This window comes from Gopherus flavomarginatus, chromosome 1 (genome assembly GCF_025201925.1).
Source record: "Gopherus flavomarginatus isolate rGopFla2 chromosome 1, rGopFla2.mat.asm, whole genome shotgun sequence".
Lineage (NCBI taxonomy): Eukaryota > Metazoa > Chordata > Testudines > Testudinidae > Gopherus > Gopherus flavomarginatus.
This window is the reverse complement of record NC_066617.1, coordinates 22,567,275-22,591,729: the sequence shown is the minus strand read 5'-3', so window position 1 is coordinate 22,591,729 and position 24,455 is coordinate 22,567,275. Positions and strand designations below refer to the sequence as shown.

Sequence of the window (24,455 nt, the reverse complement as noted above, 5' to 3'; positions counted from 1 at the left end):
ATTGTCTCATCCTTGCACACCAAAAACCCACAATCAATTCTGTGGAAGTGGGTCTTGCCCACATGCTCACAGTCTAACTGAACGCCATATTTGAGGTCGGGAATGTCAATCTGACCCCAAGGAAAATTCAAAGATCCTTTGGGGGTGGGGAGAGGGGTTTCGCCTTCCCCTGGATCATGGGGCATGGGTCACTTGCAGGTTTAAACTAGTGTAAATGGTGGATTCTCTATAACTTGAAGTCTTTAAATCATGATTTGAGGACTTCAATAACTCAGTCAGAGGCTAGAGGTCTATTACAGGAGTGGATGGGTGAGGTTCTGTGGCCTGCAATATGCAGGAGGCAGACTAGATGCTCATGATGGAACCTTCTGGCCTTGAAGTCTGTGAATCTATGAGTTACGTGAACACAGAATGCAGGTTTGGTCCTTTAGGGCCTGATTCAAAGACCACTGATGTTAGTGAAAAGACCCACCCTGAATTCAGTATGCAATGGATTGTGACTTAATAATGTTCCCTCTAAATAACCCTCTGCTTCAAATTGCTCTTTACTGACTCCACCTTGCTAACTCAGGGTTGAAAAACGGAACCCTACCCCTTTGTTTACACAGTACACTGAGAAAATGTTAGTTCTTTACCAGCTCTAGTCCACATCTCCCTTTACTTACTCCATAGTCTCCATCTTCTTAAACAGTGGGACAAACACAGTGTATACCACCATGCAACCCCCTTCTGTCAGAAGCTTCCCTTTCTGAAGTAGGTTAGCTCTTATACTTGGCGCAGCCCTAAATAGTCACTTTTGTGTTGTTTGTTTGGACACCATCATAACTTTCCAGATGCCAGGTAGGTTTGTTATTGATACATCCCCTGACTTTGGGGATGGAAGGAGAGGGAGTTTACAGGAAGCAGTTTAAGTAAAATAAATAGTGATCTGACATTCTACTAAAATGTTCCAACTTCTGAGCTTTTGAGCACTGAAAAAAAGTTAAGTTCATTTACTTTTTGCCTGCTGTTCTCAGTTTCAGCTGGAAAATAAAGCTAGAAACTAGAAATATTATAAGAAAGTCTTCTCTCATGGAACTAGAGATCATTAAAAAATGAGGCCTCTTTCCACAAGAGAGAGTCTCCTTGCTTTCATCCAAATCTGAATTTCATCTACATTCTTCCAAACTATCCCCGCCCCAAAAAAGTCAGAGAATTTTTACTAGCTCTACATTAAATTATCAGCAGAATTAACCAGAAAGAGTTTTGGGTGAGTTTGGATAAACTTTGGGTTTTTAGAGTCCTCTCTGAACTGAATCTTTGGAGATTTGCCCCATACCAATTATTTTAGCATCACCTAATTATCCAAAGATACTAGATCTCTGTTCTAGTACAACTCTAGCTCAGACAGAAAATCTTGGAACTTTAGTATATTTTAAACACTTCCTTGTTCCAACCTTAGTATATTTTACACACTTTTGTTATGTAATTGTGCACAAATATTTACATTCAGAACAAGTTGTTACAACAGATGAGCTGACACTTTTTCTACTGGCACACTTCTTACACCTCTACACAGACCTCAGAACTTATGTTATGTCTTTTACCCTCACTCCCCTCGGTTTCTTCCACTGAAATCAGCCCATATAGTCACTCTGTAAGAGCAAGCCTCCCATGTTATATATTTTCTTTTGCTTGTTTTGTTTTTTTTTCTTTTACACTCCAAAACCCCACAGGCTATCATTGTGCTACAATATGGCTGTCAAGACCATTGCTGAGCGTGAGCTAATTAAAATAAGCAACAGACTGTGTCCAAAAAACCTTGTTTCTCTTGTGATTCATGTGCATGGTGCTGAAGGGGCTTTAATAACCCAGAAGAAAATCCTAGAAAAGAAACAATCCCATAAAAGACACCCTGGAACCACAAATACAGTAAGAAGCAGAGTCCATTGAAAGCCTTCTACAGTACAGATTCTGTTTCCAAAACAGTCATTAGGAGAATGAATCTTGCAGTGAAAAATAAGTTTATCAAAAAGATCTGTGTGCAAGCTAATTTGATCAGGCATTTTCTAAAAAGTAGGCCAGAAGAGAAGAAAGATTACTTCTGGCTAAAATGGAACAAATTAAATTATAAGATGCTTAATACGTTTATTTTCAATTTAATTGCATAACCTAATGTCAAGGTTATTATATTCTGTACCGTGTTCTCATCCTAACTCAAAACAGTAAAGCACAAGCTTGGTTTGCAGCCAATTTATTACAAATCCAACTGCAGACTCTTTCGTCCTATGAGATATGCACAGATTGTCATTGCCTTAACTCTATAACTCCAGCCACTGCCTGAGCTGCGTGCATTAATATAAAATTACATTTCAAAAATTACTTTGAGATCTCTCCTTGGCAATGAATTATGATGAGACCAGAAGCTTTCCTGAAGGGAGTATGATAATCTGCATATTTCCCACTGAAGGTGACAGGCAAAAGAAAAAAAACAAAGCCCAGAGACACTGCTAGCCAGGTGGCACAAGTGCCTAGCGTAGCAGTAAAAGAGTGCATGATCTAAAACTCTTGTGCACGGAGACCGTCAAAACAGCAGACTGTTGCTCATTAGTGATCCAGGCTCTTCTGAGCTAGTTACAGGATCTGAATTTGGCCAGGACCTAAGTCATGTTTTTAACTCTCTGTCTCTCAGTGTGCATAAGTAGGGCCCTACCAAATTCATGGCCATGAAAAACACGTCACAGACCAGGAAATCTGGTCTCCTCCTGTGAAATTTGGTCTTTTGCGTGCCTTTACCCTATACTATATAGATTTCATGGTGGAGACCAGCGTTTATAAAACTGGGGGTCCTGATCCAAAAGTGGGTTGCGGGGGGATTGCAAGGTTAACTTAGGGGGGTTGCAGTATTGCCACCCTTACTTCTGAGCTGCCTTCAGAGCTGGGTGGCCGGAGAGCAGCAGCTGCTGACTGAGGACCCAGCACTGAAGGCAGCAGCACAGAAGTAAGGGTGGCAATACCACACCATGCCCATGTGCAGTGAGTTTGTGTTTGGGACAAAGGATGTTCAAGTCACATGGCAGAGGATATAAAAAGTCAACTGCATCATCTCCATTTGGTCTTCAGTCCTGCTTCTCACCTCTGAAGCAACTTCTCTACAAACAGAAGCTGAGAACAAAGGACTGATAGACCCATCCATTCTTTGTATGTGTTCCAAAGGAACTTTACAAGCTAGCAAACTCACCAGTGCTGCTAAGAACCTGATACATAAAACTTCAGAGTCCATATATGTATCTGATTGTTTTGACCATTTAACAACTCTCCTTATTCTTTTCTTTTATAATAAACCTTTAGATTTAAATACCAAAGGATTGGCTGGCAGTGTGGTATTTTGGGTAAGACCTAAACTAATATTTATCTAGCAATGTGGCTGGTCCTTTGGGAATCAGAAGAACATTTAGTATAGTGAATAGAGTTTTAAGTAACTTCTCACTTTACTGGACCTATTTGCTGATTGGGAGCCAGAGACTGGAATGCAATAAAGAGGGGCTGTGAGATTTTTTTTCTAGCTTCTTGATAACCAGTGCAGGGGATCAGAACCACAGTTTTGTGGCTGGTCGGGGAGTCTAACTACAATGTTAAACATCAGTTTTGGGAGAATCTGCTTTCTTTTTTGCAGCCTGCCCTGCCCTTGGCACCTTTAGTCACGCCACTGTCCTACGGAAACCGATGTATTCACTGTTCATTGCAATGAAGCACATGCACAACACTGATTCTTTCAATCAGGCCACATCCATGTTTTCAGGGGAACAGATCCCTGCTGACACAGCTGTATTGACAAGAAATTCGCAAGAATAGAGTGACAGTTGTAAAGTGGGAAATTTTTGAAAAGGTAGATGAGGGAAAAGTGAAAAAACTTACCCCAAACTCATCCCTCCACTGATGTGCTGCTTGAAATGTCTCTGCTTCTTTTGCAAGGTTCTAAAGAAAAACAAAAGGACATCTATTTTGATGTTTTCAATACCTGTCTTAATATAATTATCTTGTAAACAATAGTCATTATAGGAATACCTATTTTTCTAACTCTCATAACAGCTAGCATAATGGTATTAATATGACACAGATATAACAGGTGTTAGGCCGATTTCAATGTATAGTTTCTTAAATTTCCTATTTATTTATTTTTTTTGTGGGGACACTAAACTTGATGAACAAATATGAGATCATTGTGAAGACTTTTAAAGATGCCAGTCTACAAGTGGGACGTACACAATATATTGGACCCTCTGCTGCACATCCAGCTGAGCCCACAGGGTGAAGATCAGGACACCTGTATAAAGCCCAAGAAATAATGCTTTACTCAGGTTGTTCACCCTGCAGTGGTGTGTGAGAAACAGACAATATGCAGTTTCTCCAGCCTGCGGGAAGGACACTGGGCTTTGGAAAAGAGGCATTGTCGTACTGGATATTAATGATCTTCCACCTCATCTCTTCTTGGCAGCTAGCTCAGCCTGTAGACTTGAACAGTAACTGCTTTTTCAGTGAGATTTCCAATTATTTTCATCTGCCTAATACCAATTACTATTACAAGCATTTATTTGTTACCCATCACTGTGGTGACATAGATATCACAAGATATTCTGAGCTATTAGATATCATGACATGATTAAGTTGTCTCCATAGGCCCCACATTGTGTTTCATCTCTTTTCCTGCCTAGTCACTGTAAAGCTTGTCTCTCTCACCAGCAGAAGTTGGTCCAATAAAAGATATTATCTCTCCCACCCTGTGTCTCTAATATCCTAGGACCAACACAGCCATAATAACACTGCATGTTCACTGTAAAGCAATTTGCATCTGAATTGCCCCTCTAAGTGAAAGAATTCTTTCACCCAAAATTTCAGAAATCCAACACTCATGGTAAAGCTCTTATCAACCCCATCCCTCTATGGTTATCAACTCACATACATTTACCTAAAGGGTAAAGCTGAATTCCTAATCAAATCAGTTAGAAATACAGGAGTTCCAATACTAGAGCAAGCCTCTGACCCTATCTACTTTGCTGTCCTCCCTCTGTCAGTAACCAGTTCCTGATACATCAACAGGCTAGGATAATAAACTATTTATGCAAACATAATGACCTCCGTCAATGTAATCAAAGCATGACCACTGGAGCACATCATTCTCTGTAGCATGAAGATTAACATCCCTTGTTACTTTTTAACCTAGACACTGTAGTTGCAACTGTTTTTTCTCATACATGTAAATACATAATACTTTTTTATCTCATTAAGTTATTTACTTCTTTCTTCTCCTTATTAAGTGATATTTCTCTAGGTAAAGTATACACTCTCTTTATACATAGTTAATGTATTTATTTAAATGTGTTGCCTTTCAATTTGATTATGCAAGAAGGGTCATGGTGAAGGGAGAACATCTATCCCTTCTGATTCCTCTTAGTTATAATCCTTTTTATTTATTTTTCATTTTAAAACACTCCTCATATGTAATTCCCAAACCTTTTCTGGTTTCCCTCTTTAGACATTTCCCTTTTTCAGCTATACTCTGAGATGAGGTAATACAAAATTAATACTCAATTGAGTAAAAACATGCCATATATTCAAAAAATGACATTATATTCTGGCACCAGAACTAAAAGCAGGGAGGTTTTCTTTCCTGTGCTCTCAATCTCCCTATGCTGGTGTCCAGGAAGCCGGGAGGAGGAAGCTTCCTGACTGGAATGCAGACATACCTTCTGGCATTTCCTACATTTTGAGGACTTGATTTTGCAGCCTTAATAGTGTTCTTTTAATGTAGCTTTGATTTGTTTTGTGTAGGGGGTGTTTGGGGTGAGGTGGGGGGTGAGGGTGAGACAGAGATGTAGATATAGATGTCTCATGCAAGTCCTCACACAGTCTGTGGAGAACATCCACTACTAACTGCTTTAGCTCCCTCTCTTTAAATTCACCTTCAGGCTTTGTAATGAGAGTAGGGCTTCTGTGAAACACCAAAGGAAGTGCACAAGGATATCAATAAACGCATTTCCAAATGTTTATTGCACAAGAAAAACTTTTCTAACAAGGAAAAGGTAATTCAAAGACCAACCCTTCATTTTAATATCCAATTCAGGCAAAACAGGGTAAAGCAGGTATGTTATTAGAGATTTGAAGAGGGAAGAAAGTGGACTAGATGGCTCAGGTGATTGATAACAGGATTCTAAAACTCTCTGATCCTAGTATTCTATTTGAATCTAGTTCACATCAATAGTGAATAAAATTCATTACCGTCTGATGACATCTTGGTCACTATGGGACAGATCCAAAGACAGTTAAAGTCAATGGAAAGATCCCCATTGACAACAATAGATTTTGGATTAAATCTTATGTGAAATGAATTGGTGGTGTCAGTTTCATTTCCAGTTGACGGATAACAACAATAGTTTTATCACGTGGAAATTGTCGGTTTTGTTTGCAGTCTCAGCAAAGAGGTGAAGACCTGAATGATTACTACCCTGCTGGTGGTGCCTTCAGAAAGGAGTTTGACCACAGTGGTTGGTGAGAGACTAATAAGACGCTTTAATTGGTGCCGTCATTGTTGGACCAGCACTGTAGAAAGAGGAAGTCAAACTCCTGGACTGGCAGGCTGGCATATTTCACAAGCACTGCATTCATTTCAACTCATTATTATTATTAATTTGCAGTCATCCTATAAACAGTGTCAGAGCATAGCCTGTTCCACTGCCAAAGAAGAGCTGTGCCTACTCTACTGTGTTAGGCAATTCAAACAATTCATAGCTAATAGGAAATTACTGATGTCTTATCAGCATTTCCACCCACAATTACCTTCCAACTGGCCAACTTCCATATTTGCAAAACAAAAACAATTCCATTATAACATGATTCATTATGCTGGGACAAAGCATGGCTTGCCCCCATACAACTCATTAGATTAATTCATTACCTCATATACCTCAATGTGATAATGCACTGGCATAATGCAATGGGATGGGGATTTATAAATCCCCATTTCTTTACTCGATACAGCCAGTTCTGCATCAAATTGTAGAGGATGTGCTCTGATGAGTTATAGCTGGTTAAGCCATGCTTCATAACAATATAGCAAAGTGGGACATAGTGTGACCTCGCCACACAAAACTATACAACACAGATATTTATTTGTATTGGGCTCTTTACAAATGCCTCAATATACCCCTGAAGGACAGCTCTGAACTGCTTCTGGGTTATACAGAGACAAGAGGAATCCAAATGAACCAAATTGGTAAATGGGTTACAATGGAGGACTATCTGTTTGCATTGTCCATACTAAGGATTTCAGAAAAAGTAAGGAGCAACCAGACATGAACCTCTCTTTGAAATCTGAGACTCTTGTTTAACAAGTTGTTTGTTTTCTGGGCTCACAGTGGAAGTGCCCAAAGCCAATAAGAAAGTCAATTCTCACATACAGTATTTCCATGAGTGGAAGAATTAATAACACAAAATCATATAAGCTCCAGTTCTCTTGAACTTCCCAGCCCACCTTTGCAGTCATGAGTTTCAAGTAGTTTGGATAAGCATCCATATTTGTGTGTGTATTCCAAATAAAAACAAAACAAATCAACCCAAAATAATAAAGCTACTTAGCACTTCTGGAGCATTTTATAAATGTAGATCTCAAAACATCTTACAAATGTCTACCCACTTTTACATCTACATTTTGAATTTGGAGAAACTGATGCTCAGAGAGGTAAAGCCCCACATTTACAAAAGTGGCATTTAATTCCAGCTGCCCAATATTAAACAGCTGGGGCCCAATATTCTGAGATGTTCCCTCATGTCCAACTGCAGATGTTCAACACCTCTGGAAATCAGGCCCTAATTGTGGAAAGCTGGGCATGCAAACTCACGGTCCCTTTAGAAAACTTAGGCCAAAACTACTTGCCAAAAGTCACATGAAGTAATTGTCAAAAAAGTGAACAGAACCAAGGTCTCCCCACTGTAAGTCCATTGCTCTATTCACTAAACTACACTACTTTTCTCCATCAACTGTTCTAGATCCCCTGTACTCTGGTGTCATGCTTTGTTGTGGTGGGACAGCTTGCATGCTCTAATGATCCCCAGAGTCTGTGTCAGTGGGGGCTTTTTGCTCCTGGTAGATTCAGCCATGCCAGACTGGTCTGTGGGGGAGGAGCAGACAAAACAGACACCCTGGTTCTCCAGGTTGGGGGTTAGGCACAGGACTAACAACCCTGTCCTGTAAAAAACAAAATATGTGACAGAAACAGCAGCGGAGAAATCGACCATTACAGTGTGTGATGGCCTTCAGGAGTCAATGACCCATATGACTGCCAATGGTGAAAGCGGACAGGAAGCCACTGGCATGAAGACTGAAGTGCTCAACCCCAAGACAAAAAGCAAACTTGTTTTTTGGAACATACAAACAATGTACGAAACAGGGAAGCTTGCTCAAGTCACAGCAGAGATGAGATGCTACTGCTTACACATCCTGGGTGTCAGCAAGAGCAGATGGACAGGATCAGGAAGATTAACAACAGCCTTGGGAGAAACTCTGCTGTATTCTGAGATGATGGACAAGACCATGAGGGTTTTGCCATCCTTTTGAAGAAGGGAATGGAGCGGTCTCTGCTTGAGTGGAAATCCATCAGCAGCAAACTTACAAGAGCCAGACCAAAAGAAAAACACAAAAATATCATCCTGATTCAGTGTTTTGCTCCAACAAAGGACAAATTCTACCTTGAATAACAGGCGGAGTTAGAGAGAGAGTACCACACCATGACCTAACTATCATCATGGGAGACCTGAATGCCAAGGTCAGTAAGGACAACACAAACAATGACAGAGCAATGGGAAGACTTGGGTGTGGCATTATGAATGAAAACAGAGGGAGGCTTGTTGATCTCTGCAATATGAATGACCTAGTCATTGTCAGAACTCTAGATGAACATTGTGAAATTCACAAGCTGACATGGTGTTCCCCAAATGGCAGACTTCATCAGCTTTTTCAGTGGTAAATGGCAGACAGCATGGGACAAAGAAGGCCACGTACTGACAACCGAAAAAGAACATGAAATGCTCTGGACAAGGCATTTCAAAGAATTGCTGAACAGGGAGTCACCTAAAGAGGAAGCAAACATCTAGGAGTCAGAAGATCTTGATATCAACACAGACACCCCAACTAAGGAAGAGATCATTCAAGCCATCAAATCCTTAAAAAATGGGAAAGCTCCTAGCAAGGAAAACTTGAATTCAGAATTATTCAAAGCAAATCCTGAGTTAGCAGCATTTATCCTGCCCCCTCTATTTACATCAGTCTGGGAAAGGGAAAAAGTGCCATATGAGTGGACCAATGGGATAATAGTGAAGATACCAAAGAAAGGCACTCTGAGTGATTGTAATAACTGGTGTGGTATCACACTTTTATCTGTGCCAAACAAGGTATTGTGTACGATCATAGTCCAGCGTATATCTGAGGCAGTTGAAAGCGTTCTCAGGAAAGAGCAAGCCGGTTTTCAGAAAGGGCATGGATGCACAACCAGATCTTCACTCTATGAAACATAACAGAACAATGCTTAGAATGGCTATGGCAACTCTACATACATGTCACAGAATTTGAGAAGGCTTTTGAAAACATTCAAAGGACCAGTCTATGTTGCACTTTGCACGTATATGGAATCCCTCCCTGGATAATCAACATCATCAAAAGCTTCTATTTCAACTTTACATGCAGTGTTGATCACAGTGAGCTCAGTTTTTAAGGCAAAACAGTAATACATCAGGGGTGTGTCATGTCTGCAATCCTCTTCAACATTTCCATTGACTGGGTAATGTGGCTTACAACAGAAGATATGCCAAGAGGCATTAAATGGACACTCTTCTCATCCCTTGAAGACCTGGACTTTGCAGATGATCTCATTCTCCTATCACATATCCAACACCATATACAAGAAAAAACAACTCGACTCAACACATTCAGCCAGCAAACTGGACAGAAAAAAACCCGCAATAAGACAGATATCATGACCTTTAATATTGCCTCACCATCACCAGTACGGATAGAGGATCATGTTCTCACCAGTGTAGAAACATTCACATACTTAGGCAGCACTACCAGCCAGGATGGTAGAACAAGCCAGCATATCCAGAACAGAACAGTAAAGCCAGGAACAACTTCAGGAGCTTAAATACAGTCTGGAAATCATCAAAATACAACACCAAAACTAAACTCAAGATTTATCAGAGCTGCATACTTTCAACTCTACTTTATAATGTAAAATGCTAGGGAATGAGAAAGTATGACATGACTAAACTGCCTTCATTCCATACAACCTGCATCAGAAAAATCCTCCATATCTTTTGGCCCAGAACAATCTCTAACCAAGATCTATTCACAGAGTGCTGCCAAGAAGATATGAACACCATCATTACCATGAGACATTAGAGATGGATTGGCCATGTGCTCTGGATGGAAACTGATTCCATCACCAGAATAGCAATAAGATGGACACCTGAAGGCAAGTGAAAATGAGGCCACCCAAAACCGACATGGCAAAGAGCTGTGGAAGCTGAGCTGAAAAACCTGGGGCACAGATGGGGAACCACTGAAAACTTGCCAGAAACAGACAGGAGTGGAGGAGCTTCACTCTTGCCCTAAACGCCAGAGGTGTAATGGGAACACAATGATGATTATAATGAATGATCTACTCCCAACTATTGTCATACAAGGTGCCATTTTTAATGGTTAGAGTAGGGATAGTCAATCAGAACTGCAAGGATCTAAGATTTTGCAATGAATTTATAGTGTGATCATGAACAAATCACTTACCCTTCTTTGTAAAGTTGGATATCTTTGGATGAAAGGCAATGGAAGAACATTGAGAGTTGTATTATTTTGAAAATGCAATTAATATTTGACTGTGTATTTTGTAAAGTTAAGACATTCTCACACACAGATGCTGTGCCTATTTTTCTGAGCAAGGATGACACTCTACCGCTATTGCTGTAGGAGCATACAGTCTAGAGAGGGAATGCTCTGTTAAAAGTATAATTTAGAAGCCAGGACTCCTGGGTCATACACAGATGGACTGTGCAGCAAATTAGGAGTTGTTTGTGCCCTTTGTTGTTCCCTGGTGATGTACAAGCATAATATCAACTTTTCTCACCCTCAAAGAATTTCAGCTTGCTTTTTAATCACAGAAATGTCAGGTCTTGTCTTCTTTCTTTCTTGGGACGATTCTCTGGAGACTATGAGTTGGACAGCGATGCAACAATAGGCTGAAACTTGAAAAAAAGACTAACACCACCACCCCCATCAGAGGTGGGATGAGTAAGCTAAGTTTAGCTTTGAACCTACTATGATGCTACTAACCTATACTGCAGATCCCCACAGGATTCTCCAGCAAAAACTGGGACACCAAGAGCTGATATTTTAAAGTTTAAAAAGAAGAGAGAAAGGGTCCCAAATAAACTTTTCTTTTTGCAAATTCATTTTTGATCATTTACATCATTGTGTGCCTCAGTTTACCCATCTATAAAGGTGTTGTGAAGAAGAACGTTTATGAAGTGTTTGGAGAACCATGACTGTTATTATCCTTTTGAGTAGATACACTGTGATATAAAGAACATTAAAAAGGCCAGCATTTAGATATTATTTTAGGTCCCCATGGATGATGGGAAAAAATCTACTGTTAGAAGGAGGAATATTTAAAAATATTGCATTGGGCTAATACTTGCCAGTGCTCTTACCTGCAATTATTTATATTTTTTATTTTTTAAAGAATCAGATCTGCTGTCCATTGTTTTCTTGATATGTGCCGTTGAACTAGGCATTACCTTCAATAACCTTCAATTCAATCGGGTGATAATTATTAGTATGAAAACAACTAGCCTTTGAAACAGTGTCTCTGCTCACAAGCAGATAGTCTCATCCACGCACTGCAAAAGAACATTGCTTGTTGTTACATTTCTTGTAATCTTTCCAACAGAGCTGCTACCCTTAAAGTAAAATATCCATTGTGGAAGATTAAGAAAATGCAAGCAGATCCAAGGTTTATGTTTATTTCAACTTTTCTGTAACTTTTAAAAGGGTTACAAAAAACCCACATGAATCCTACTAACTGTCAATCTTAGAACTGCCTGTTTTAAAGGTCTAGTCCCCAGATCCCAAAAAAGCCTTTGATGTACCATAGTCTGCAGGAATGAGACCTGAAGAAGCTTTATCTGATCCGTTGAAAGAGCAACTCCCTAAAAGGCCCATTCATCTTCTATCATTCCCTTTTCTTGTCTGTCATAGCTTTATCTCCCCGGAGCCAGCACAGACCTCTGTCAGTTCATGGCTCTATTACAATTATATTCAGTACAATGAAATCAATCTTCTTATGCTTCCCACCTCCTCCCTTCAAGTATTTCATCTTGAAATAATATTTGAGTACCCCTTGGTACATTAAGCCATTATAAAATGTGTAATCCGAGAGTTATTAGACCTCAATAGTCTGACAAAAGCTTTCTAAAATGCTGAATTCCAAGGAATTTTTTTTTAGGTCATCTAAAAAGAGATATGCCCAGGGAGAATGTAGCAGCATCACAGCTGGCTTCGAACAATTTAGAGATATAGAATGAACTTCAAATGCTGCTTTGGAGATATAATTCAAATACTCCACCCTGTTATGTATGAATAATACAGAAGACATCACTGTACAGTATGTGCAGATTATATATATATATATATAATATATAATATTATATATATTATATATATATATATATATATATATATATATATATATATATATATATATATATATATATATATATATATATATATATATATATATATAATGAAAGAACATATACTGTCACACAAATAATAGCAGCAAAGAATCCTGTGGCACCTTATAGACTAACAGACGTTTTGGAGCATGAGCTTTCGTGGGTGAATACCCACTTCCTCAGATTCACCCACGAAAGCTCATGCTCCAAAACGTCTGTTAGTCTATAAGGTGCCACAGGATTCTTTGCTGCTTTTACAGATCCAGATTAACGCGGCTACCCTCTGATACTTAACACAAATAATAGTTTCCTTTACCTAATTATAAACACCACACCAATAGGGAAGTAATGAAAAGAAATGAGTTGGGATGGGGATGGGGTAAGCAGTTCCTGGCAAAAAGAAGCAATAATGAAAGAATATTATGAGAATGCTATTTTTAAAATGTTTTAATAAAATCCGATGAAGCATTGCAAGCTAAAATATGTATTTATTTGCTCATAATGCTGCTACTTTCTCTGTATTAAGCTGAACTTAATTAAACCACTCACATAGGACTAGATTCTGCTACACTTACTCATGTATGGTACCTTACTCTGTAGTAATCCATTGTAGTAGATTGAGCAGATTATTGAGCAGATTATTGAGATTATAGAGCAGAGTACTACTCATTGTGAGTAAATGTGGTTAAATGACTCCAAATCAGTGATACTCTGATTGAGGCTCATGAGCCGCAAATGGCTCTTTAATGCATCTCCTGTGGCTCTTTGCAGCCAACAATATTAAAACACTATGATTTAATTATTAACCAATCAGGATGTTTTACTATGTTTTTAACTAATTGTAGTTGATAAAATAATACTTGGTCAGTCATTCTGCTGTGAGAATAATTACATATAACTAAATATTTCCCCCTTACACTGTTTAAATATGAATATATAGTACTATAGTAAATGAAACAATGAATTCACACTACTGTGGCTCTTTTGGTAATGCTGATTGCTAATTTGGCTCCTGAATCACTGAGGTCTGAGTATCACTGCCCTAAGTGATCATTCTTGCCATATTCCAAATGCATCATGTTTTTTTCTTTGGGTAACTAGGTAATTCATAGATTCCAAGACCAGAAGGGACCATTGTGATACAGGAGGTCAGACTAGATGATAACAGAGGTCACAGAACTTCCCCAAATAACCCCTAGAGCAGATGTTTTAGAAAAACATCCCATCTTGATTTAAAAATTTTCAATGATGGAGAATCCACAATGACCCTTGGTAAATTGTTCCCATGGTTAATTACTATCACAGTTAAAAATGTATGCCTTATTTGCAGTCCGAATTTTTCTAGCTTCAGCTTCCACCATTGGATCGTATTATACCTTTCTCTGTTAAATTTAAGAGCCAATTATTAAGTATTTGTTCCCCATGTAGGTACTTATAGACTGTAATTAAGTCACCCCTTAACCTTCTCTTTGTGAAGCTAAAAAAATTGATCTCCTTGGTTCTATCACTATAATGCAGGTTTTCTAATCCTTTAAACATTCACATGGCTCTTCTCTGAAACCCCTCTAATATATCAACACTCTTCTTGAACTGTGGACAGCAGAACTGAGCTCAGTATTCCAGCAGTGGTCTCACCAGCACCTAATACAGAGGGAAATCAACCTCTCTACTGCTACTCAAGACTCCCCTATTTATGCATCCCAGGATCACATTAGCTCTTTTGGCCACAGCATCACACTGGAAGCTCATCTTCAGCTTCATGTTAACTATGACCCTAAATCTTTTTCAAAATCACTGTTCCCCATCCCTGTAAGTATGGCCTACATTCTTTGTTCCTAGACGTAAATGTTTACATTTAGCCATATTAAAACACATATTGTTTCCTTGCTCCCAGTTTACCTGGTGAGCCAGATTACTCTGAACCAGTGACCTGTCCTCTTCATTATTTACCACTCTTTCAATAGGTTTGTCATCTGCAAACCTTTATCAGTGATGATTTTGTGTGTTCTTCCAGGTCATTGATAAAAATGTTGAATAGTGTAGTAAGACACAGAAGCGATGCCTGCAGGACCTCACTGGAAACACTGGAATATTTGTTCTGTGGCCTTGCCGTCTACTCAGAACTGTGGTCTGTGTAGCTTTTCTGCACCACATCACAATTCAAAATTGATTTTAGCAGGTAGGGCCCCCATCTGAAAAGAGATCTTTGAGGGATGACCCTTACACCCACTTTGAATAGCACTGACTTCAGCTGGACTCCATGAGAGCATAAGTCTCCTCTGTGCAGGATACCAGACCTAGTTACTATATGTTGTTTAGATTCCAACAAATGACATAATGTTTATGTTCAGAGGTTGACAACTAGGGTTGCCAGGCGTTGGTTTTTGACTGAAACGCCTGGTTGAAAAGGGACTCTGGTGGCTCCGGTCAGCACCAGTGAGTGGGCTGGTAAAAGTCCGGTCAGCAGTACAGTGGAGCTAAGGCAGGCTCCCTGACATAAGGGCAGCCATGAGGGCTCCGCATACTGCCCCCGCCCTGAGTGCCGGCTATGGTGCTCCTGTTGGCCATGGTTCCTGGACAATGGGAGCTATGGGGATGGCACCTGTAGCTGCAGCAGTGTGCAGAGTCCCCTGGCCCCTCTGCCTAGGAGCCGGACATGCCAACCATTTCTGGGAGCCACATGAAGCCAGGGCAGGCAGGGAGCCTGCCTTAGCCCTGCTGCGCCAAGGACCAGGAGCCACCTGAGGTAAGCGCCATCTGGCTGGAGCCCATACCCCAATCCCCTGCCCCTTTTGCACCCAAACTCCCTCCCAGAGTGCACACTCCACACCCCCTGTCCCAGCCCTGTGCCCCCTCAATCCCACCCCCACAAGCCTGCACCCCCAGCTGGTGCTCTCACCCCCTCCTGCACCTCAACCCCTTGCCCCAGCCCCGTGAAAGTGAGTGAGGGTAGGAGAGAGCAAGCAATGGAGGGTGGGAGGATGGAGTGAGTTGGGATGGGGCCTAAGAGAAGGTGTGGGGCAGGGGGCAAGGCAAGGGTGTTCAGTTTTGTGTGATTAGAAAGCTGGCAACCCTGTTGATAACTAAAAGCCAAACATTATCAATAGTTAGCACATACAGGTGTCTGAGGAGTCATATGCTTAATTGTACTTAAAATAAAAACAAGTTATGATGATATCTCATATGCCATTGTGCTATGACTAAATGCTGCTTTTATTCATGGTGACCACTGCAGCTTTAACTACTTGAATTGTAACACACAAACTAATCATTAAACCATAAACCTCAACTCCCAGTTCAGGCGTTTCCTTCTGGAATTACGGATATAAAGAAGGGATCAAAAGCAGGATTGCAATCATGAAAAAAGTTCAGGCATAGCTTAGATTAATAAAAGGGACACATCTGATTCTTTTCAAATGAAATCTTAACTGAAGTTACATTTTTCACCTATTCATTTATATTTAACAACTAATAATTTTTGATTAATAGTGCCAGAGAACGGCACTGTTAGCCCAAGAGCAAAAGCTGTAAGCTACTGATGAACATACATTACAGTGTACACCTGAATCACAGCAAATATTAAGGCAGCCTAGGTTCTTTAGTTCAAGTTCAACTATCTCCAGCTTTCAGCTCTGCAGGGCTTCAGTATCAACCAAGATGGCAACTGTCACACTGAGAAACACTACAGTCTTTGTTAAGAAACAAAAGGAGACAAAGTGAAATGGGAAGGCACTTGTGTTGACTACTTGAAATTTAGTACTGAGACCAAAGGTGAAAATTTCTGACCTGATGGCCTTCTGTATAACAGTCTGTGTGCATAGCCTTCCCTCTGTGTATGGCAAATTTAGTTTGACCATGAATGATAACTGGCCATCTGATTATATTTTTCATAGTATAGCCATAGAATTGCCATAGGTTTTCTGCCAAAGGTTCCTCGCCTAAACTATCATTAGGCATTTTATTTGTATTGCAGTAAAGCCTAGGAGCCCCAGGCAGAGACCAGCACCCCACTGTGCTCGGTTCTGTACAAAGAATAAAAAGATGGTCCCTGTTCCCAAACAGCTTACAATCTAACAATAAGACAAAAAAACTATGTGCATAGACAGACAGATGGGTGAGCACAAGGAAACACCATTGATCAGCATGACAGACAGGGCAGGAAGGTTGTGAAATAAATTCACCTGCACTCCATAGGTGCTCAGATGGCAAAAAAATCCATGACTTCAATAGCATCAGGATTTCACTCACTGCTAACGAGCACCATAAATAATCCAAGCCTAAATAGTTGCCATCAAAATTCACAATTAAAGAAACAAATGAACATGTATGCTGCCAACTCCTCAACTGGTGCATACTGATTTAACACTATGGAAAAATCACCGGTGCTAATTTACACAAGCTGATGATGATATGGCCCACAGAATGACTGAATCACTCAAGTGTTTTACAAAACATCCCGTCGCTTCTCTGATCAGCTCTGAATAATAATAGTAACATTGCTTCCTCATACTTTCTAGTGTTTTCCATCTTCCCCAAACTTTGTACAAATATTAACCAGCTAGTATTAAAATAGCTTCAGTATAATCCTTCATTGTCTTAAATACACAGTGCATACATTTGATTAAGAGCTCTATAGCGATACGCTGATCACCTTTGTATGTAGGAAGAAGTCTTTAAGGCCAGAGATGTGTGTAGGAGTAAAAATGGTAGGGGAGAAGAGAACTATTACTTCTATAATTACGCAGTAGACTCACGTTTGGTTTGGTACAGTAAAGAGTACACAGATAGTGTGGAAAGTTCATCCTTAGGGCTGAATCCTGCCCTCTGACATCCCAGCAAGCAGCAACGGGTATTACAAGGAAAAAAGTCAGTTGATGCACTTGCCATGCAGATGACTGATTTTTAAGGACAGGTAGCTATGAAGGCATAATTATAGGAGAGGATTTCACCCTTAAGCACCAGGGTGTTGCATGCACAAAGTCTCTTGAAAGGAGACTCAATTTGTTTTGATAGAATGGAAGCCTTAAATTGAAGAAAATAACGTATTACAAGATGAATGATGGGCGAGACCATGTTTTCTAGAATCTCATTTCACGGCACATGGGGTTAAATAATAAAATGCTTTCAATCTATACAGCACGGGACCCACCACATTAAGCCTGAAAGCCATTTGGGTAAAGATTTGCTGAAGTAATCTTGTTGCTAAAGTAATTGCTTGTTTGGCAAAGTAATTGTTGCTTGTTTGCCAACATAATCTTTTCTGATAAAGAAAGTAGAAGTGAACAGGACTCATGTGGTGTGTGTTTGTGTGTGTATTTCTAATTGATTTTTTACATTAATTTGTGGAAGACCAAAAATTCATATTTGGACCATGACCAATTTGCTTTTTTTCCCTTCTTTTTTATAACTTACCATAAAATAATTTTTGTTTTATATACTTCCATTTATGCAAGCAAAATGTACATAAATTATAGAGTTAAAATGTATATTTCAAATCTAATGTAATCTAATAATAAACCCTTTAAAATACTAAAATTCTGACGTTAATATACTGTGGGCCAGCATCCAGTTCTTGTTGGCATAACCACAATATAAGGATTCCTCAGCACAGTTTAGTCTACGAGAAGCACAGAACCAATACAGCTCTAGACCACTCCCTTCCACGCACTTGCGTTTAGAGGATATGCTGGGCAAGAGGGAGTGGTTGACGGTGAAGGTACCAAGTGTAGAGCACCATGTACAACTAAGGGTTTGTAATGCACAACAGCCCCTTTAGGGCTGGCAGAAGTGAGAGCAGATTCGAGGATGTTCTAACTTGCATCCCTATAATTGAGAAGAGAGGTATAAAAATAGAATTACATCGCCAGTGCTCATCATCCCCCGCATTGTTTTCCACTGATCACAGCTTGGCTGAGACAAATGATCAGGCACCTTATATTCTACCCCCTCACCCTTCTTTTATTTGTTGTAAGTGAACAGATTTCCCAGGAAAGGTGTCAGACTAAGAACCCTGGAGACCCAACATTGCTTAATCATCTCATGGACAGGTGCCACACAGGTACCAGCAATTCCAGATTGCCCACATTGCCATGCCAACATGTCTCAATATGCTTCTAGATGGACCACCCCAGAGTATTACAGTATAATTCACATCCATCAGTCCTTATCTTTTTTCATGAGACTGTCAAAAGAGAGTAATTGCCAGTAGTAACAGTGGCTTCTGAAGTGGGGATATCTGTCTACTAGGAATGGGACTTCTATTATAAACTGATTTGAACTCGTGACTCAAATTCTATCCCCATTTTCCAACCTCCTAAATTATCCAGATCCCTCTCATACTACATGCTGAAAAATTTGTTCCTTGCCATAACATTGGAGACTAGAAAAGTTCAAACTCAACCTTAGTGTACCAATTAACTAAATACTATTTTACACATTTTATATCTATGCCTAATGCTTTCCAAGCTCATCTTCTTTTATCACATGAATAATAATTATATTTTCAGACCTTCTTAATCAGTTTTTCTAACAAGATGACCTCAGGCCCAACATGAGACAATCATATTAGCTAATAAAAATCTAATGGGGAAATCTGATTATCTTCCATAAATTTAGAAGACTAGATTGAAAGGATTTCTGTTCAATGTCACTTACACAAATGTAAGGGGTATCTTCCTCCTTTATGATTCAAACCAAACTTTATTAATATGGACTAAAATGGACAAAACCATAGACTGATTTCCACTGAAAACTCTTCTCCCCACTCCCAAGAGGATTTGCCATTCCAAATAAGTAGACTTAGAAACTTTTACTCTATGAATGTCCCATTGATTTAATAAGGCTACTTATGGAGTTACAGGACATCCATGGTGACTTAAGAACATCTGAATCTCACCTCTGGCTCTCCATGCTTGAGTTAAACTGTGTCAGAGCACGTTTAACACTCTATTCCATGTCACCAGTCAGAATTTGGCCCTCCACGAATTTCTCACACCCTAGTCCTAACTTGCTGCGCAGATTCAACTCCAAACATCCGAAGCTAATGCACACACACTGCACACGCTCACTACATTCAGAGAATTATGCACTGACTTAGTAGCAACACAGGCACATTTTGATATGACAGAGGCTGCGGAAGACCTCATCAGTTTGATGTTTCAAGTCAGGTTCAGGTATTCATTCATTTTACTGGGTATTTACCCAAACTAAACTAAATTCTCACATATTTTAAGGTTCAGCCATACCTAGCAAAAGGCTCCCTCTTGCTAAACTCTTATACTGCTCAGGTGAAGGGGGTGTTTAAGATCTGAGCAATTTCTTTACATGGTCAAGAGAGAGAATTTTCTCTGAAACCCCTACACAAGCACACAATTGATCAAATGCTACCCAGACTCTGGGTTTAAAGCATGTGAAATGTTCTCCCTTTTAAATTTGTAGGATTACTCATTGAAGGCTTTCCATAGACTTCAGTGGATTTTGGATCAGGCCCTTAGGCCACAGGAAATAAAAATCATCATGCTAGGACATGGGTGAACCTACTTTAAAGCAGTGCCCTTAAGCATGCAGTAGGAAATAGAATTGGTTGATGTTGTTACCCTTTCTCTTGATACATACATATTAGCATTTAGCTGTAAATATCTGAGTTATTTCAGAGAAGATGTATGCAAAAACTGACAAAAAGTCTAGCATTTCTCATAAAAATAATGCTGAATTAAACTTTTACATACTTCCTAGTAATATTTAATGTAATTCAGCACAACCCAGTTCTTTTTGACAGAATATCATAATAGCCTCATATTTGACTCCCTTCTTGGATGTATGGAATAGGCAATCTCTGAATACAAATAGTGCCTTTCCTAATGGAAACTTAAACAACGAGTCTGCATCTCTAGTGCATAACAAGAAGCTGAAATCACATTAAATATCACATTCTCTTTACTGGATGCAAGGCAAATAAGAGAAGTGAAATAACATGGCTTCAGCGTGGTGATTGTAAGTTTGGGTCTGGTTGAGCTGTGCAATGTAACTGAAGGAGAGGCCTGTGGAAATCAATCCCAGAACATGAAAATAACTTCATTTGTAACTCCCCAAAGAGATATACATTAACTTACTATTTAAACAGGCAAAGCTACGGACACAGTAGCCTGAATTCAATAAGGAATTTTTCACCTGATCAAAACAAAACAACAAAACAAAAACAGACCCAGACTATAACAATGTCTCTACTTCTAACTTCTCAATGCTGATCTGTTCCAAATGATTAACAATCAAAAACCTAGTCAGAGAGAAGAGTCTTGTAGTACAGCTGCAGGGCAAGAAGAAGGCTATTATTGCTGAATTTTGAAAATAAAATAAAATTTAAAGCAGAGTTATTTTATTTAGTCATCTGGTCCAAGCTCCTTTCCAATGCAAGGTTATTGTTCTTCATGGCATCTCCTAGAGCCCTTTTGACACCGAGCACATTGCAAACATTAATGAAGTCTCACATGTCTCTGTGAAGTAGGTATTATCAGTTGCATCTCTCCTGTGTCCTAAGAGCTCCTTCATGGGCCTGGGTCAGCACAAATGGGGTGAATCATGTCCAATGAATCCCAAAGCTCATGCTGGGATGGCATGTCTCAAACCAGGTCCTTTAATAGGACAAATATTAAGGACACAGGACTAATTACATGCTTCTCAATAATTTTCTTGTTCAAATAGTGTTCTCTCTAAGTTTTCTGCCAAATACATTTCTCTTTAAACAGCTAGAGAAATCCTATTGATTTTTTCCTTCCTCCCATTTAAAGCATCAACCATTTCCCCTTCCATTCCAACAAATCCAACCCAGAGGCAACCAAAACAACAACTCTGGATATAAGTATCAGAGGGGTAGCCGTGTTAGTCTGGATCTGTAAAAGCAGCAAAGAGTCCTGTAGCACCTCATAGACTAACAGACATATTGGAGCACGAGCTTTCATGCGTGAATACCCACTTCGTCGGATGCATGTAGTGGAAATTTCCAGAGGCAGATATATATATGCAAGCAGGAATCAGGCTGGAGATAACAAGGTTAGTTCAATCAGGGAGGATGAGGCCCTCTTCTAGCAGTTGAGATGTGAACACTCAAGGAGGAGAAACTGCTTTTGTAGTTGGCTAGCCATTCACAGTCTTTGTTTAATCCTGAGCTGATGGTGTCAAATTTGCAGATGAACTGAAGCTCAGCAGTTTCTCTTTGAAGTCTGGTCTTGAAGTTTTTTTGCTGCAGGATGGCTACCTTTAAATCTGTGTGTCCAGAGAGACTGAAGTGTTCTCCTACAGGTTTTGTATATTGCCATTCCTAATATATGATTTGGGTCCATTTATCCTTTTACGTAGGGACTGTCCAGTTTGGCCGATGTACATAGAGGGGCATTGCTGGCATATATTACATTGGTGGACATGGTTACCAGATCAGCCACACTATCACTGGTTCATTCACCTGCACGTCCACCAATGCAATATACGCCATCATATGCTAGCAATGCATCCGACGAAGTGGGTATTCACCCACGAAAGCTCATGCTCCAATACGTCTGTTAGTCTATAAGGTGCCACAGGATTCTTTGCTACTCTGGATATTGTCTCTCTGCTCAAAAGGCATTTATTTGTCTCAAGCAGCAGTCATTAGTAAAATAGCATGTGGGTAGTGGCAGTTTGATTCTCTCTGGGTGGGCACCTCAAGCTTGTTCAGATTTTAAACATAATTCAGCTGAGTTTAATTATAGTGTGGATGCAAGATAGTGATGTTTGAGATAGTTTTAGGAGTTAAATGGAATGCATGTATATAACAGGAAAGGGTTGCATCAAATGTATCAAAGGTATTCTATTTATGCAGATCATTTTCAATCTGACATTTGTATTATATTGTTTCATTTTGGTTTACTTTTGTATTTTTGTTATTACAGTGAGCAGCATTCAATATATGTTAATAAACAAAGAATAAAATGTGAGCTTGGCTGGCATTGGTCCATTTTAATATATTTGGTCTATATTTGAAAAATAATAATAACTTAGAGAAACATGAAAGTATGTCAAGTAAGTATTTTATATTGGATTTCTTAAAAACAAAGTAAATTGGGGGTACTGTAAGGACCGGGGAATTTAGTTATCCTCAACAAAGATATTCATGAGAGCTCCAAGAAAGAGCTTTAAATCTTTATGACCTAATACCATTTAGATGCATGGTGTTATGTGACTTTCACATAATGAGTATACTGAAATATGGACTTGATGCGTTAGCCTTCTGACACATCCTCATCATGAACTGAAACCATGACATATCATTAAGACAACTCTCCACTTGTCTGGACTAGATTTTGTCTGCATTCATAGAATCCTAGAAGATTAGGGTTGGAAGAGACCTCAGGAGGTAATCTAGTCCAAGCCCCTCTCAAGGCAGGATCAGCCCCAACTAAATCATCCCAGCCAGGGCTTTGTCAAGCCGGGCCTTAAAAACCACTAAGGAAGGAGATTCCACCACCTCCCTAGGTAACCCATTCCAGTGCTTCACCACCCTCCTAGTGAAACAGTGTTTCCTAATATCCAACCTAGACCTCCTCCACTGCAACTTGAGACCATTGCTCCTTGTTCTGTCATCTGCCACCACTGAGAACAGCCTAGCTCCATCCTCTTTGGAACCTCCTTCAGGTAGTTGAAGGCTGCTATTAAATCCCCATCACTTCTCTTCTGCAGACTAAATAAGCAGAGTTCACTCAGCCTCTCCTCATAAGTCATGTGTCCCAGCCCCCTAATGTCCTCTGCTGGATTCTCCCCAATTTTTCCACATATTTTCAGTAGTGGTTGGGTGTCATAAACAGATAGCTAAGGGTTAATGTCTCTTTCACCTATAAAGGGTTAACAAACAGTGACCCTGCAACACCTGACCAGAGGACCAATCAGGAGACAAAATACTTTCAAATCTGAGTGGAGGGAAGTTTGGGTGTGAGTTCTTTGTTCTTATCTCGGAGGGTCTGAGAGAGACCAGACATTACTACAGTCTCTCTAAGTCTCTTTTCAAGTAGTGATTAAAAAACAGGTGGTTTAGGCTTTTTAATTGTTTTACACTATTTGCATTTGTGGATCTGGCTGGTTAACTTTTATATGTGTAGTTGCTGGAATATTTTGATTTGTATTGGTACTGGGGGGAAAGTCTCTTTCTGGTATCTGTAAGCTATAAGACCCTGTAATATTTACATCTTGAAGTTACAGAGATAATTCTTTACTTTTTCTTTTCTTTTATTAAAAGATTTCTTTTTAGAGAACCTGACTGATTTTTTTTTGGTTTCCCTTGTTTTATCCCAGGGATTGGGATAACTCACCAGGACGGGTGGGGGAGACGGGAGGAGGGAGAGATAGAATCTCTCTCTGTTTTCCTTGAATCTGTTTGCCTCTTTGTGAGAGGGAAAGGAGATGCTTCTCTGTATGGTGATTTAAGAGGTTGGATCAGTATCTCTCAGAATAGCCCAGGGAGGGAAATTCTGGGAGGGGAGAGGTGGGGGAATGGCTTATTTCTCCTTGTTTTAAGAACCCAAGGGATCTGGGTTCTTGGGTCCCCAGGGAAGGTTTTGGGGTGACCAGAGGGTATCAGGCCCTGGAAAATTCCTGATTGGTGGCAGCATATCAGATCTAAGCTGGTAATTAAGCTTAGGGAAATTCATGCTAGTATCTCATTCCTGGACTCT

At 39.8% G+C, this 24,455-nt stretch overlaps 1 protein-coding gene across 4 annotated transcripts in view; it reads right to left on the bottom strand.

Annotated features, from left to right (window-relative positions):
- CACNA2D1 (calcium voltage-gated channel auxiliary subunit alpha2delta 1) overlaps positions 1-24,455 on the bottom strand; it is a 613,296-nt gene that overhangs the window by 362,203 nt on the left and 226,638 nt on the right. For all 4 annotated transcript variants that reach the window (XM_050936798.1, XM_050936799.1, XM_050936801.1 and 1 more), the window contains exon 3: positions 3,898-3,957. In XM_050936798.1, coding sequence (XP_050792755.1) covers positions 3,898-3,957 — 60 coding nt within the window. The remainder of the gene's footprint in view (positions 1-3,897; positions 3,958-24,455) is intronic.